The sequence below is a fragment of the Marmota monax genome, unplaced genomic scaffold (assembly GCF_021218885.2).
Source record: "Marmota monax isolate L192 unplaced genomic scaffold, Marmota_monax_Labrador192_F-V1.1 WCK01_AAM20220418_F8-fsc00116, whole genome shotgun sequence".
NCBI lineage: Eukaryota > Metazoa > Chordata > Mammalia > Rodentia > Sciuridae > Marmota > Marmota monax.
The window spans coordinates 2,634,098-2,652,554 of record NW_026695220.1 but is presented as its reverse complement, the minus strand read 5'-3'; the positions used below and the strand labels follow the sequence as shown (position 1 = coordinate 2,652,554).

General features: G+C 34.4%; 1 protein-coding gene across 18 annotated transcripts in view; it reads left to right on the top strand.

The window, feature by feature from the left end:
• Positions 1-18,457, top strand: part of Khdrbs2 (KH RNA binding domain containing, signal transduction associated 2) — a 587,319-nt gene that overhangs the window by 280,764 nt on the left and 288,098 nt on the right. For all 18 annotated transcript variants that reach the window (XR_009225748.1, XR_009225747.1, XR_009225735.1 and 15 more), the window contains exon 4: positions 6,959-7,105. Coding sequence is in view for 1 of the 18 variants with exons in the window: in XM_046432600.2 (XP_046288556.1) it covers positions 6,959-7,105 (147 nt within the window). In the remaining 17 variants the exon portion in view is untranslated. The remainder of the gene's footprint in view (positions 1-6,958; positions 7,106-18,457) is intronic.

Sequence of the window (18,457 nt, the reverse complement as noted above, 5' to 3'; positions counted from 1 at the left end):
AGCCCACAGTGCTACATGGGATGAGATAATAGGAAATTCTGGGAGACCACTGGTTAATGTCTTCTAGAAGCCAGAAATATTTTGGGGAAGTCTGGATGTGCCAAAAGTTTTCCTGCATTCAATTACCTATTAAATAATAACATACCCATAGTGATTAAAAGCTTGATCTTTGAGATGAGATGGTAAGGATTTATAGTCTATATAGTGTTCTGTACTAGTTTCTCTGTGAAACAATTTCCGTTTTGTAAAGTTGGGGGTTAATATTATCTGGCATGAAGTATAATTGTAGAGATAGAACAAGATAATACATGAGAATTACTTTTCTCATGCCTGTCATCTAAAAAGCAGTACCAAAATTATGCCTTCTATTCCACCATGATTATTATAAAAAAGGAGGCTTGAAGAAAATACCCTAGAATTAGAGTTAATAGTTATCTTTATTTGTGTAGTTTATGGATTTTTAAAAAATATATTTTAGTTGCTGATGGACCTTTATTTTATTTGTTTATTTATATGCAGTACTGAGAATCAAACCCAGTATTTTATACATGTGAGGCAAGCACTCAACCACTGAGCCACAACCCCAACCATACGAACTTTTTTTTTTTTAATCTAATTTTGGGGATTTCAGTGGACATCCTATTATGAACTAAGAGGAAATTTTCCTAATTGTGAAAATGTTTTCAAAGTCAGAAAAATTTGTTTGTAGAACATGAAATGCAGATGATAATTCATAAGAGAAATTTCCATAAACATCTCTTTAACAATTAAGTATACTAATTAATTCAAATTAGACATTATTTCATGCCATGCTTTTCTCTATGAAAAAATCTAATAAAACCAGTATGTTTCACTTATATTTTACCTCAAGGCATACATGAGGGCAGTGTTCGGGAATAAGTAAAACTACATTCTGTTTTCCCAATTGACTTTGCTTAGTGTCTTTTATATTTACCAATTAATATTTTTACATAGAAGAAAATATTTAACCTGTGCTTTCTTTCATATTTTAAAACATGGACTGCACAAATCATTGTCTGAAGGTCAGTAGTGAAAGTAAACGGTCTCACTGGAGTAGGTATACATTTTCATGTGAGACTAAATAATATCAAATAAGTGTGCAGTCTTTAAACATAATTTTGAATTATGTCAAGTACATACAACCTCTCGTATGTGCATCTTGCATTCTTTAGACTTACCCCATCTGCCTTTTTCTGTGCCTGTATTAGACAAATATCTATTCTTCTGTAGTATTAAATTTGAAAGTATTCATTTTACGCTCAGAATTTTTCTAACATTTCTGACTTTTTGAATCTTTTTTTGTTTACCCTCTTTGCTATTATGTCACTGCTGTGTCTAGCATAATATCCCAAGATATCATGACCTTTGTTAAAAACATGCAAAAGAAAAATGAACAAACTTTTATTTTAACATCAAGCATAAATTTTTAAACACTAGGATCCAATTGGAATTCAACTTGTGAGATAATTTTACATTTATTGTAAAATAAACCTTTTTCCCACAAATTTATTTGGGATTCTTGTTTAAGAAATACCTGAAGAGACTTCCAAAATTACTAAATATATATTTACTGGTGTCCAGGAATACCATTCAATGTGGCTGTGATGTCTGTCCATATTCAAATGATACTTGGGGATTTGTTTAATAAAGCCAACTGAGACATAGTATTGTTCAAGAAAAAAACAGTTTATGCATTCTAGCAGACACTGGCTAGTCTCTTACCAAGATTAACAATGGAGTATCAATTTAACTAAACTTGAATGAAAACTATCAGAAACAACTCATTGCCACCAAGTACACATTCTTACTTTTTCCTGACATAAAGAAAGAACTTATATTCTAGACAGATCCATGGCCACTTAGTCTGAGATCACATTCACAATCCAAGGCTGCCATATGACTATGTTCCTGCAAAAGACACCTGAGCAAAAATAAGATATGTAACATCCAGTGCATGCCCTTACAAGCTTTGGCCTCCCACTGTTTCTTTTCTCTTCCCATGGAGGAGTATGCAAAAATGATGGAGGCTGTGTAGCTTCCTTAATCAACACTGATGAGAGCAACATCCAAGGGGCTGTTTGAGTTTCACAGAAGGAACCTAGATCTCTGGATATGAGTGCTGAGATGGGCCACCTGCCCCTATAGATACCTAAGCTCAGACTTGGACTTGAGAAAGAAATAACTCACACCTACATGCTTCAGCCACATTTATTTTGGTCTCTGTTGAAACAACCAAACAGTATCTTACTAATACTGCTTGAGAATATGGAGAATAATAATAATAAGATATTTGTATACAATGTTCTAGTTTATAAAATGTTCTTCAAATTTCTCAAAACATACAAGTCCTATGAGGTAAGTATTATTATATTAATATCAAATATAAAGATAAGGTAAATCTTTGGAAGTTTTGACTTTGTCAAGTCACCCCGGTGGGTGAGTTTAAACAACATACCTTCAAAAATGAAAAGAAAAGAAAGAAAAGAAAAACCTCACTTTGAGAACAATCCACAATAGCTTATGATAGTTCTGCTGAGTTCACTTTTTTTTTCTTTTTAATCTTCATTAGAATTTTTACCCAATCCTGCCTAACTCTTGGCTTCAATCTTCACTTATTCTGTAGGCTATAGGAAGTTGATTAGTACATAAACCTCAGTTTTCTCAGTTGAAGATAAGGATGTTTGAATGAGATAGATGCTTGAGTCTTTTCTTTAAAAAATATTCTCTACATCTATGTTTAAACTAACCTTTTCCTCTGTTTTCTGCTCCCTGCTCAAGGTAAAGACAAAATGTCCAGTTATTTATGATTTTATCTTAGATGTTGGTTTTATCATCCCAATTTACAAATTTGATGGCCAATATTTTTGTCAGATTTTACCTTTTTTTCTCTGAAAAACATAGAAAGGTGGTATCTTACTATGATGGCCACTGGCACATGTGCTTATTGAGCACTTGAAATGTGGTTAGGTCAAATTGATATATGCTGTAAGTATAAAACACACACTTCACTCAAAGACAGCATGAGAAAAAATATTTAAATATCTTAGTAATATTTTTATATTAATTGCATATCATATTTTGGATATATTGTTTGAAAACACCTATCATTAAAATTAACTTTACCTCTCTCTTAGTATTTTTAATGTAGCTACTAAAATGTATTTCCATTGAACCATACAATTCTGGAACATTTCTCTTCTACGGAAGATAGTGAGTATTCTCCAGCCCATGCCTTCTTCCTTCTGACTTCATAACTAGGACACATTCAACATCCTCTTTATTAGGGGATACAGTCAGGACTGTCAAATGCTAATTTTATGTTTCTCATGGAAACCTTCCACAGGTTGTTCACCATATTCTTTACTCCATTAATGGCCTTCACAGTGAAACAGTAGAAGGTTGAGGAACCAAAGAATGGCAAAATCCTGCATACTTAGATTTCTGTGTAGAGAAAGGTGCCCCAGATGGACCCCTATTGGGAACTTTGTGATAGGAAATAAATTTCTATTGTGTTGAAACTCTGAGACTGGGTGATATATCTGCTAAATCAGCTAGTTCCATCTTGTAGAACTCACTAAATACCTTGAGAAAAGCAGATTTATTATTTGAAGAATATCAAGCTAGTAGTTTTAAAAAATATTTAAGAGGGTTAAAAATACAGAAACCATCCTACATAATAACTTGGATTTCCAAGTATTGGAGATGAGAACACTCCTCCTGATCAACCAGTCTACTGTAGCCACCTTCCTCCTCTTTCACACTTTCTACCACAGTAATGTTTGATTTTTAAAACTCTCAGATTATCTGTGCATGGTAGCACACACCTGTAATCTCAGAGACTCAGGCAGCATACCAAATGTGTCTAGCAAGAATCCCTAAATAACCAGCTGGAAATTTGTTTTGGAAGTAATGAGAAGGGGTCAGGATCAAGAAATCTCTGAATTCACTACTCTAGCATTTATACTCATGCTGAGATGCCCTCTGAATTAACAAGCAGCTTGCATCCCAGCAGGCCCTAGAGAGAAAAGAAATATTTACTACACTTCATGGTACATTGATTCAAAGCTGCTTCTCCTTCCCAAATTGAGAATCGGGCATTAAGAAAAACCATTAAGTCGAAAATTTTAGTTTGACAATCAAGAATGTAAAGAGAGGGCCTAGAGAATAGGAGAAAATCTTTACCATCAGCATCTAAGATAGAACATTAATCTCCAGGATATACAAAGATTTCAAAAAACTTAACACCAAAATTTCCAAGTAGCCCAATAAATGAATGGGCAAGGGAATTGAACAGGACCTTCACCGAAAAAGAAACATGAATGGTCAAAAATATACATGAAAAAAAATGTTCAACATCTCTAGCAATTAGAGAAATGAAAATCAAAACTACACTGAGATTCCATCTCCAGTCAGAGTGGCAATTATCAAGAAAACAAGTAACAATAAATATTGCCAAGGATGTGGGGGTAAATGTACACTCATACATTGCTGGTGTATGAGTTGCACAAATTGGTGCAACCAGTCTGGAAAGCAGTATGGAGTTTCTTCAGAAAACTTGGAATGGAGCCTCCATTTGACCTGGTTATTCCACTCCTTGGTTAATACCCAAAGGACATAAAATCAGGATACTGCAGTAACACAGTCACATCAAAGTTCATAGCAGGTAAATTCACAAAACCCAATCTATTGAACCAACCTAGGTACCCTTACTCAGCAATAAAATAGAATAAAATCATGGGATTTATAGGTTAAATGGATGGAGTTACAGAAAATAATGCTAAGTGAAATTAGGCAATCTCAAAAACCCAAATGCTGAAAGTTTTATTTGATATAAAGAGGCTGATTCATAAAAGGTATAGGGAGGGGAAGCATGGGAAGAATAGATGAACTGTAGATAGGGCAGAAGAGTTAAATGGGAAGGGAGGGGGCACAGGGTAATTAATGATGTTGGAATGTGATGATCATTATTATCCAAAGTATATGTATAAAGACATGAATTGGTGTGAATATATTATGTATACAACCAGAGATATGAAAAATTGTGCTCTATATATGTAATAAGAATTTTAATGCATTCTGATGTCATATATAAATAAAAAAGAAAAAAAGAAAAAGAAATGTGGTATATGTACACAATGGAATATTATTCAGCTATAAAGATTAATGGAATTTTGGTGTTTGCTTATAAATGGATGGAACTGGAGAATGTTATGCTAAGTGAAATAAGCCTGTCCCCCCCCCCAAAAAAAAAGGCAGACTCTACTCTCTGATATATGGTCGCTAACCCAAAACATCAGGAGAGAATAATAGAAATTCATTGGATTAGACAAAGGGGAATGAAGGGACAGGAGGGGGGATGGAAATAGGAAAAACAGTAGAATGAATTGGACATAACTTCTTTATCCTTATTTGTAAATACCCGACCAATGTAACCCCACATCATGCACAACCATAAGAAGGAGATCCTAATTGGAACAAGTTGTACTTATTTTGTGTATATATAATGCGTGAAAATACACTCTATTATCATGTTTATCTAGAAAGAACAAATTTTTTAAAAGTTCTAGTCTAAGAGAGAAAGTATTCTTAGGGAAGTAAGTAGAGAGTAGATTATGAATCTGAAAGGTGCTCCTATTGTGAAATTTGAGGAGTGTGAAGGACACACACACACACACACACATACACACACAGCAGAGCACCTTCCTGTCTCTTTCACAGATCCTTCATGTTCTCAAACACTGTATATTTCTAGTCAGATACACATTCACATTAGCATGGGTCACACAGTTGACCCATGAAATCAATAGCAGATTTGCTTTTGTTTATCCAGGTTAGGTCTATTCATATGGCTTTTCCATTTAATCTTCAAAGAAAACAAAATTATGTGTTTGAAATTTGAAATTTAATGAAATAAGTGCTCATTGTTTCACTAAGAACTGTTGAGGACAAGAAAGGTACACATAATTAATAATGTGTATGTTAACTTTTTAAACAAATTTTGCTCCTTTGAAATTCCAAAAGAAATGCAAACCTAGCTGCAGGATGAGCTGTTTTTTGAATCTGATCTTTGCTGAAGCTACTTAAGTTTTCTTTTTCCTAATCTGTAATATGTGAATATGTGCAAAATATTGTGATTAGAAATAATATGTGAAAAATGCTTAGTGCACAAGAACAAAAATACATTTATCAACATGCAGATTTGCTCTGCATTTACACTGAATTAATCAGGTTTCAATAATGACTTGGGCACAGAACCATATAAAAACAAATCTTATCCAAGAAAATCGTATTGTTGGTTAATCAGATGCTACAGAGCTTTCGCAGAATTAATGCCAACATGATCTTTAACTACCATTCCATTAACATACCCATGTTGACCAAAACAATGCAGTGAATGACTGAATGATAGAAAACATGTGGGCATGAAGCTCAATGATTACTTTGGCAATGGAAACAGGGACTGGAAGGTAAGCTGTGGTTTTGCCTATGTACCTTTTATCATGAGCAAATAATCTATATATTCTCAAAAAGTAGAGAGTTTAGTTTTCTTAAGGAACATTGTGATAATCTGCTTATTATCTGCAAAATACGATTCATTAGACACACACACAAAAATATTTTCCTTGCAAAATGTAGCAACGTGCATGAAAGAGTTAATGGCATTTCTGTGACTTGTTTTCTGATGTTGAGCATTTTCATTTAGCTGATTAAAATCTGTTGTAGATGCATAATTATGTCAGGGCTTTTAAAAGCACTGAAACACTCAAAAATCATTTTAAAAATCTTTAAATGGTTTGTAGCATATTTTTATTTCTCACAGGGTTTCTTTCTACTCGTGGAAAATTTGCTTAGATTATGCCCTTTTGTCATTCTCAGTAAATGTTAAATCAATGCAAAATGAGTAGATTTGTATTTCTAAAAATAACCTCTTTCACAGGAAGAAGAATTAAGGAAGAGTGGGGAAGCCAAATATGCCCACTTGAGTGATGAACTTCATGTATTAATTGAAGTGTTTGCTCCTCCTGGGGAAGCTTATTCACGTATGAGTCATGCATTGGAAGAGATTAAAAAATTCCTGGTTCCCGTAAGTGTTTTCATTTTTTACAAAAGTGCTTCTCTTTGGTTTCTATGTAAAAATGTGCCTTTGATCTTCACGAACTATTTAAAAGGACACTTGTATTTCAAACTATCCATAGGGTTGATACAGAGCTATAATAAATAGGATACCAACATTACTTAGCAAGGGAACTGGCATGTCGTCACATACTGCTGGTTTGATCACAGTATTCATCTTCAGTATATTGCACCTATGCATCAATTCACAGCCATGATGAATAAGATAAACCTGTAAGCCCAAATATATAATTGATGTTATACATTTTTATTGTGTCTTAATCACTAGGCGTGTATTTTTGACAACTTATAATTAACAGAGAAAATACTTATAGGGATAGTAAAAGATGTGATATTTGTAATAGGGCAATGATAATATTTTAAAATAGCAAGTGTATTTTTGTGTGACAGTATGCCAGGTGCTGTCTTTTTATAAAATGTAGTACAAAATGATCAATATTAATAGAGGCAGGTATTTATTGACTTCAAGCAAAAATTAGAAATAAAATATCACTCCTCTATGTGAGAACAATAGAGAATGTTCATTTAGTAAGGCAGCCAATTCAGAGTTGCAAATTGACTAGAAATTTCTACTGATTTCCTAAGAAATAGAGGGAGGCTAAAAGAATGATGTTTCCTAAAGGTTGACAATTTAGCATCCTAGGAGGTAGTCGTTCAAATAGAAATCTTGGCATCGGGCTTAGAACTGGGAATAAGATAATGAGGAGAGAATGCTGAGTGAAGTTTTCTGGAATGTCTGCATCTGTGTGATAGTCTTCTGCAGAAAGAAAGACAGTAGGCTAAGATTCATCTATGAGATGAAGAAACTGTGGATTTCTAAACTAAGTAATATACTCAGAGAAAATGGTGAGATTCATTGATTGGCACTGATTTTGAGAATAGGAAAAGAAAAAAAAAATCTGAGAATTTTCAGAAAGAAAAAAGATCAAGAACTAGCCATGATTTATGTGTCCAATTCAAAAATTAATTTTTGTTAAGACAAGGTTGTAGACCAATCCGATACCAATCTGAGTATTCCTTAACTCGATATGCACACAGACCTGCAGACCTCCCTAAATATATGCATGTTTCTTAGAAATGAGGATGTTCTGTACACTCTTTTTTTTTTTTTTTTTAGAGAAGATGATCTTTAATTCTCTTAACATTTAAGTCACTCCAATACAACAACAAAATGTCCTTTTTTGTACATATACCACTTTAATCTCCTCTGGAATTCTTCATTTTTAGCCCACATGGAAAACTTTCACTGGCTACAGAACAAGAAAGGAAAAACTTTCTGACGCCAGATGCTGAAGATCAATAGCTATTCCCAAAGTTTATACCATAATTAAAATGTGTAAGAGGAATAATTTTCTCTTTATTTTTTTTAATTTATCTGAATTTATTATTATTTTTTTCTTTTGCCTTCAAACTAAATGCCTAGTGCTATATTGAGGAAGAAATTTCGCTGTTTAGTTCAGACCAGAACTTTGGTAATATGCATAATATAGAATAAGGCTAGGGCTGCTTATATTACTTACACATTTCATAAATATAGATAAATCATTTAAATTTTCAGGTCTTCAGTTATTCATCTTTAAAATGAAGATAATTATAATTGATTGACCTCTATCACAGATTTTGTGAATATTAAATAGAATAATGCATATGAAAAGACTTAGAACATTATAAAGCACTCCATAAATTATTTTCAAAATGTAGTCTGCTGTTACAGTAGATAGAAATATCTAGGAATAACTTTGTGTAGTAAAATATGTTAGGCAAATTAGTATTTCATTGATGCATATAAGTTGGGCTCAGGCTGTTGGCTAAGTCAACCCTCCTTTATTAAAATTATCAATGACATATCTCATATTGAGACCTCAGACTTTATGATACTTGTAATAATTTCACTTGTAGCTTCTCCATCAGATATATATGTGTGAGACAAAGATGGCATCTCTCTTGGTCAGTGCTATATCCCCATCATTTAGCACCATGAAATAAGTGTCTTAGTCACATTTGGGGATGGTACCCCAAATCAAGATATCTCATATATTCAGACCCAGATAAAGAATGAAAACCTTCCCTTGGCCAATCTCACTGCCTGTGCCTGGAATTTCATCTCAGTACATAGTTGCTCCTCATTTTGTTTCCGGCACACTGGCTTTTGTTCATCCAATACTCCAGGACCACTGTTCATTAAGGGCCTTTGAAGATTCTTCTCTAAAATGTCAGCACATCTGTCTTTCATCATTAAGGAGTCACATTAGATATTAGTATGGCAAGAAATTCTTCCTCAACCACACAATCTAAAGGGCTGCCTCTGTTACCTTCTATCATACCATCCTGTTATGTTTTGTTCACAGTATCACTGCCCACCCTAGTTAACATTCCAATTTATTGTCCCATCATGCCCTAACCCTCTTTGTTTTTTCCCCCCTATCCCTTTGGTACTGATTGAATCACTTAACCACTGAGCTACACCCCTACCCTGCTTTTTTTGTATTTTATTTAGAGGCAGGTTTCACTGAGTTGCTTAGGGACTAAGTTGCTGGTTTTGAACTAGTGATCCTCCTGCCTCAGCCTCCAGAGACACTGGGATTATTGGTGTGTATCACCACACTTGGCCTCTTCACTTATTGATACCTTTTCATCTTTAGCTATTCTATGTATGTTTTACTTATTTGTTTATTGCTAATGTCTTTGCTAGAATATAAACATCATGAAGACTACTAATAACTCTGTCAATGTTCATAAATCTTTCCATCAGTGAAAGTCCTTCTACCTGATTAATTTTTTTTCTATTTGCCTTGCTGCTTCAGCACCAAGCAAAGTAGATATTTGTCTACTTCAGCCATCACCAGAACCATAAGGAACAAAAATGAACTGCCCATTTTTTTAATTATATAAAATCACTTTATTATATAGGTTTCTCCATTAAATGTCAAACTTCATAAAATTCTAGCATTGCTGAACATTAACATTTACAAACATCACAGCAAAGAATTAAAACAATTATAAGCCCATAAGATGTGTTCTAAAATGATAGGCAAGGCAAATGCAGGGCAGGACTCAGAAATTCCATTGACATCTCATTCTGCAAAATAGTCTTTCCATAGTTAGTGCTTTGTACCTTCTCCCTCTTATATGTTATATAAAATTTACAACTTGCCCTTAATCCAAGGGTTTGCTTCATCCAAGACCACTAACTTTAGAACCTGTAACTCCTTGTGAAATATCTAGATGCTTTAGGATATTGGAAACCAACTGAGTTTTAGCACTTAAATGAATTGTTAAGACTGAAGAATTATTCTTGCCCTGAGGAAAATTCACAGCCTCTTGGTCTCTATTCAGGCACTAGAGCCTTATCAAACGTGGAGTGACTGGGCGATAGATAAGACATTATTAATTTGAACATGGCCAATGTTAAATCTCTAATGTTTTTTTTTGTTTGTTTTTATTACAATATTTTATTGGTTGTTCAAAACATTAGAAAGCTCTTGACATATCATATTTCATACATTAGATTCAAGTGGGTTATGAACTCCCATTTTTACCCCAAATAGAGATTGCAGAATCACATCGGTTACACATCCACATTTTTACATGATGCCATATTAGTAACTGTTGTATTCTGCTACATTTCCTATCTTCTACTATCCCCCCCTCCCCTCACCTCCCATCTTCTCTCTCTACCCCATCTACTGTAATTCATTTCTCTCCTTGTTTTTTTTTTTTCCATTCCCCTCACAACCTCTTATATGTAATTTTGTATAACAATGAAGGTCTCCTTCCATTTCCATGCAATTTCCCTTTTCTCTCCCTTCCCCCCCCCACCTCATGTCTCTGTTTAATGTTAATCTTTTCCTCCTGCTCTTCCTCCCTGCTCTGTTCTTAGTTGCTCTCATTATATCAAAGAAGACATTTGGCATTTGTTTTTTAGGGATTGGCTAGCTTCACTTAGCATAATCTGCTCTAATGCCATCCATTTCCCTGCAAATTCCATGATTTTGTCATTTTTTAGTGCAGAGTAATACTCCATTGTGTATAAATGCCACATTTTTTTTATCCATTCATCTATTGAAGGGCATCTGAGTTGGTTCCACAGTCTAGCTATTGTGAATTGTGCTGCTATGAACATCGATGTGGCAGTATCCCTATAGTACGCTATTTTAAGGTCTTCAGGGAATAGTCCGAGAAGGGCAATAGCTGGGTCAAATGGTGGTTCCATTCCCAGCTTTCCCAGGAATCTCCATACTGCTTTCCAAATTGCCTGCACCAATTTGCAGTCCCAAAAGTAATGTTTTGGAGATGTGCTATACTAAAGTTTTCCTTACAATTGTTATTTTGTCTTAATATGCAGATTAGGACGATTAAATAAATTATGTGGTGAATAAAGACAAAAGGTATGTTAAGTCCTAAGTTAATATATGCTTCAATAATATTAGTGTACTTCCCTCTGTATGTTGTAAATAGGTGAAGGAATATTGTCATTGTTATATTTTATGCTATTTCTTTCTTTTATATTTCAGACACCTTTACTATCAGGTATGGTTATGCAGGTTGTGTCTTGTGCAACTCTGGGGTGACAAATATACACCATAATTTGTAAATGGGTCTATTTAAAACCTATAGGGTTCCCTGAATACAAACCCCCCACACTTTTTATTTATTTATTTATTTATTTTTTGGTGGTGCTAGGGAGTGAATCCAGGGCCTTGTGCATCCGAGGCAAGCACTCTACCAACTGAGCTATATCTCCAGCCCTCAAAGTCCCATTATTTAACCCCACTTAACAGGTTATCTCAAAATATTGGCATTGTTTTATTTTTTCTGATGACTGACTCATCTTCAATGAAACTAAATTAGCAAGTTTTACTATATTGCTTGATTATTAATTCATGATTGAGATAGAATACATTGTCTCATGATTAGAAATGATGAAGCATTCAATGAAATTCTGTTCATTGAATGTGTTTTAGTATCTTTTCACAGAAAAGGTAAGGAGTTTCTGCACAAAGAGTAGATTAGGCTTAGATCACAAATAACATACAAATTATTTGTTACATTAACCAATAACTATGCTATTCATATATTTTAGAGCTTACACTATTTATTTTTACTAAACCCTGTCCCAAACTCATAATCTTCCCAGTACACAAAGCTATGCAGTGATTACTATTATGAGGGTTGAAAAGCATCTGTCATGTCTAGCTCAAGTCTCTAATGATCCCCACCAGAGGTTGGTATAATTTTAGGAAGAGATAGAGAGATCATTTAAGCCTATGTAAAGATTTACATTTGTGTAAATCCTTTACTAGTATCATTTGTAAGACTTTTAATTCAGTTCAACACAGAAAAACATATGGGTTGTTCCAGGTTTTTTCTTTCTTTCATCTGATTCTATGTGTATCTTCTTGATAACCATGATTCTTGAAATGGGGAGTTAGGGAGTATTTTTTCAGGTTGAGACATTGGAACTCCATACAGGAAATCCACCAAGAGTTTGATATGGAGGGCAAGTAAGATCTTTTTTTTTTTTTTCTTCTTTAAGATAAAAGCCAACAGAAGGCATTTTTGCTTTCTCCTCTTAAAGACTAATGCTGATGCTATAATTGGAAAATGACACTGATTACTAACAGCAATCACACAGGAAAATAAGTGTATGTAAGGAAAATAGAAAAGAAAATCAGATGTTTTCATTCTAGGAAGAATTTCTAGATTTTCATATGCTGAATTTTTTCGAGTGTTTTGAAAGATAAGTATTAAAATGTACCACTGAAATTTATGTTATAATTTGATAAAAGTAGTAATTTTATCAATCTTTTATGCAGGTGAATATATAGGGGTAGAAAATGTCAAACAAATTCCACAAGCTAGTCAAATTTATAGTGATAAATGATGAGATCTGAAAGGCAGGAGCTGGCAGATATGTTTTTGACTAGCTTATGGAAGGAGTTCAGCACTTACAGCAATAACATAAGCAGGAGAAATATCAGTTACAATATTGAAAAAAAAAATGTTCAATGCAGTGAGGGAACTCCAATCTATAACCTGGATATCTCTCCTTAAGTGTTGTGGTTATTAAAATATTGTCAAGAATTTTCTCATATTGCTATCTTGAAAACCAATTAATTCCATTTTCTTTCTTGTAATTAACCATATTCTAATAGTGTGGTAACTGATGGAAGTAAGCACAAAGCCACATGAATGTATGTAATTATTACTTCTCAGAAATGTTTCCTGTGTTGCTATAGCACTATGATCATATCTCTGATATTATTTGGAGAAATTTATATTCATCTAATATTGAACATTTCTTCATATCTGATAAATTATAATGGAATTCAGACATATGTCTTGGATTGTAACTAAAATCATTATTAGTTCCCATAACAGATCTAATAACTATAAGTATTATATTATTATGGAAATCCAAGACTGCTTTCACATTGCTTATTGACTGACTGACATAACCTGGAAGACAGATAAAAGAAGCAGTGAAGAGTAAAATAACCATTTGAATGTGATTTTTCTACAAAACTGAATAAACGTGTATGTGAGCGTGTGTGCATGTGTGTGTCTGCATGTGTATGTTTTACTTCCAGTCAGTGCAGATAATTAAATGCTTACTGCATAGTGATGGGGAAAATTTATGAATCCATGGTTAGGATGATTTATCACTAATCATCTCTGGTCTCACTAGTTGCTCAAGTTCTGAAATCCCCAAGTCTGCTCTTTACAAGAATTTTTGTTGCTTTTTATATGTCCAGAATCATCTTCCCATTTTTATCTATACCACAATTTCAACTTGATCAGTTACTTGTTCCCCATTAGCTAATATTATAATAAAAGAAACTGCTTTTGCAATTCTATAAGTAGTCCCTAACATTCAGGCTTAGCAATATTCCCTGAGAATTTATTGGCATTCTTAAAGATTGGTTGTACCTAAGGTCAAGTTTGCTCTTCAAGGCAAGAATCTCAGGTCTTAAATTTATCAGATTCTTGTACACGAAGTATTTTAGAAGATTAAATTTTAGTTTATATTTGAAAATCTACTGAATGTTTATTCTGTGCCTGTATATAGGAATATATGCCAACACCAACCATAAATGCATTGACAGATGGAAGCAGCTAAAATGAACTCATGGTTATTGAAGAATTTAGTAAAACTTAAAAAAGGAGGGGTCAGAAAAGTGCCTCAATATCATAATTCATGAGAGTGTATAATTTTAATTTTGTAAATAATTTTAAATAAATAAAAACTTATACTAATTAATATAACAAATATTTCTGACCACCAAATAATACGCCAAGCTTGATCCTAGAAATTTGTGTTATATTAGTCACTATTCTCATAGAATTTAAAAACAAGAAAACTGTTTTCAAAATTCAGAGTACAAAGATTATCAAGAATTATTTGAAAAATATTGGTGATGAGGGACCATATTGGATAATAAGATGGTTATATAAGGATGATGGTGATGACACAGTATGCAAGAATGAGCAAACAAAGCATGACATTTCTCATATCCATAAAGAGTAATTACTGTCAAAGACCACCACCATACAGACATGGGTCAGTTATCCAATAAGAAAGAAAGAGAAGGGGGAGGTGGGGATGAAGAGATAGCTTCCTAAAGGTATTAATGACCCCCTGGTCAAAGATTGTATTTCATATGGAAGATGTTAAAAGGCCATCAAAAACTTATAGGCAATAACACATTATGAAACTGATTATTAGTTTTGCAAGATTATGTATTTCTGAAATGTGTCTTCAACTTCTGTTCTAGGGATTAGTTCTTACTTTTTAAAGAGCTAATTTGCAGCTACTTAAGATACAATGTAAGCTTATTTTGAATTGCCCTTCCTTGATTAACTGATCTCATTTTACTGCTCTGAAACTCCTTTCAGCAAGCTACAATGGAAAATGCATTGGATTCTCCAAACAGCATTTAAACTAGATATCCAGAGAACTTGGAAAATCCCCAAAGAAATGTATCTTCCATCTCATCTTTAATCTCTATGTTCTTTGTTATTATTGTTGGTGCTGTTCCTTTTCTGCTTGTTCTGCCCAATTTCTCTGGGTAATGTAATGAGATTATACATATATATATACATATATATGTATGTATATATGTATATATATGTATATATACATACATATATATGGAGAGAGAGAGACAGAGAGATCCATCCACACCATCCACACACATACTCAACAATGCTTTACACCACATGCACAGGTTTTACTGGATGATTTGTACTTTTTTACCCATTATGGTACAAACAATGAGTTTTATTTTTTATAACACTCTCATTTTTTTTTTTTAAGTTCTGTGGTGGATCTCAGAGAGTCACCTATGTATGCTAGGCAAGCCCTCTACCACTATAGTACTTTCCCACCCATCTTTTCTTATTCTGAATCATGTATTGAACAAATTACACAGTGTTCCACTCATTTCTTTAAAAAGAGCCTCAATTTAGGCCATGCAGGTATTAAGAAGCTGAGTTATTTCCAATTAATACTTTCAATTTCACATCCAATTGTAATTCCTACCTCGCTGTTACAGTCTTAGGCTGAAATTTATGGCATGGGGATAGCAGTGGGGAAAGACAGTGTGATCCTCTCATTAATCTCCTTCTACCTTTCTCCACACCAGCTCAGACTGGTCCCAGAGCTTGGTGAATGGTCATGTATGATAGACTGGGAGATGATGTGAAATTGTAAGACATGCTGTAAAACTAGTTCTAGAATCATCTGATTGGCTTGTTTTTGTTTGAATCTTCATTTCAAATAGTTCCCTCCGATGGGCTCTCTGACTGGTGGATGGCTGCAGACCCTCAATTGACTTGGTTTCTTACTTGGAGCTGAAAGCTGCTGCTATGCACTTTTGTCTCAGGAATCTTTACTATCTTCCTGCTTCTGGTGTTATAGATCAGCTTTGTTCTATATGTTAATTACTCATTTGTTTACTGTTGGCTTCTCCAGTAGAATATTATGATAGGGATGTGAGCTCAGTTCTGGCTCTCTTCTCATTGGCCCTTCCTGGAAATGGTTACCTCTTCAATTAGGTAGCTTTAGTATGTCAGAGAAATTCTCTCCCTGTTGCCTATTTTCCTTTCTTAAACTTTCTGTTTTCTTCTTTTGTAACTCCTTTCACATGGGAAATCCCCTGGATCTTTCTTCCACTTGTGTTTGTCTACTGATTCTAACTCCTTGTTTTGCTTGGCAATCCTTCTGCACAGTCTGCTGAGCCACAAATTCAGGACACAACTGTGAGGATGCTCTTTTCCATCCTTCTGAGTTGTTTAAGTGGGAAATCATGTAGATACAGTGCTCACTCTTTAGTTTGGTTTTGTTTTTTCGGGAAATACTGTAACTGTATTGTCTTAGCTCTATCTTCAGGTTTTTGTTTTTTGTTTGTTTGTTTGTTTTGTTTTGTTTTCCCCATTTGGGTCTCTCTCTGTTCCCTCTGGCAGCATTATTACCTTGGGCAGGTTTTCCAATGGCCCTTGCTCTATGGCTGTTCTTTCTTCTGTTGTTTTTCTTTCTTAATTTTGAGTCTGTTTTTTTAGGTACCTTTAGTGGCACTTGTCCTTTAGAGTAGTAAAAATGGAGCAGCCTTCCCACAAAGATTCAAAATGAAGAGTCTTGGAGGCCATCAATGGTTATGCTGGGTACTGTGGTGCAAGTTTGTTATCCCTGCTACTCAGGAGGCTGAGGCAGGAGACTTGCAAGTTTAAGGCCAGCCTGGGCAATGTTGAGAGACCTTGTCTCAAAATTTAAAAGCAAGATAAAAAGTAAAAGGCCTGGAGATTCTAGCTCAGTGGTAAATCATACATGAGGCCATCGATTCAGTTCCCAGCACCACACAGGCGCACACAAAATAAATAAATAATTAATCTTAATGAAAAACCTGAAAAGCACATCCTTTTGCTCCAGTCTGCTTGAACTCTCCTATATTTGACAGTCTACCCATTTAGGTACTTTTTGGCTTCATTCTGGCCAGAGATCATAGGTAGACCCAAGATGGTCTGTGTCAAATTTGTACATGGTTGGAGTATAAATTATTGTAATCCAAATTCTCCCAAATATTCACTCTACCATTACCATTCTGTGATGTTCTAGAGTTGGTCTTTCTTCTTTCACTCCACTCAGAGTGAGTAAAAGCCTTTGCTGTCACTTATCTTACCTAGACCTCCCAAAAACCAGTCATGTGTACAAGCTTCTGAGAATCCCAGCTTCTGTTGGACCTAAATGACATTGGTATGTAAGAATAATAAGGAAAAGGAAAGGACCTACATTCAACTCACTATCTTTCTCGCAAAACTAAGTTGGTTTACTGAGTTCTCTTTGTATTTAGCCTATAGAAACATCCAAAGTGATTCTGTAGGTACCCAAAATTTTAAATTTTATTGGTTATATATCAGATGCCACTTCTAAAATATTGACAACGTTGTTCAAATCAGAAATTATATAATTTAAATCAAATAATGTAATATTCTATAAGAGAAAAGGCATCATATTCACCAAACATCTACCTCTATAAAATCTAGGTACATAGATTTTTCTGTATGTTTTACACAGATAAAGTCAAATATAAATAAATAAATAAATATATATATCTCATAATGGAAGCTATTATTTAATGATATAAATATTATGGTAAATTATTATGTAACCTGAGCATTCATTTAACTTACAGATCCATCAATAACAATTCTTTCTTTTAACAGCATGTTGTGAGATTGAAATGTGAATAATGGGTGTATAAGGATGGTAGTGATGCCATGTTTGATTACTGAATCACTGGGGCAATGTCGGGAGTCATTCTGGACAGGAGCTATGTATGTGGTAAGCCAGCCATGGGATGTTTGTATTGTAAATTATGATCATTGATCACACAAAGTGAACTGGACTGACGTTGCTTTTCTGTGCTCGCGAAGTATGTGTCCTTTTCACTCACTCTGCTTATGATCCCCACACAGCACTTGAGATGGGCATGGTCCTCCAAGATGTCAGTCAATCTGCTGATGGTAAGACATCAGGAAGCTAGACTCAACCCCCTGAAAGCTGACCCCTTCCCTCATTTGAATGGCTTCTTCCCAATAAAAGAGTTCAGAATGTGCTCCTCCTTCTCTTTCTTGCCTGCCTTGTCCCCATTGTGGGAGCTGAGGGTAAGAAGCCGTCGCTGAACCCCCCCAAAAAAGGTACTTTCTGTGTCTGTATCTTTATTTAGTCCCCAAATTCACTTGGAGTGACCCTGACCATTTTAGTCATGTGTCGTGACAGGGCAATATGGTACTGTGCTTGTAT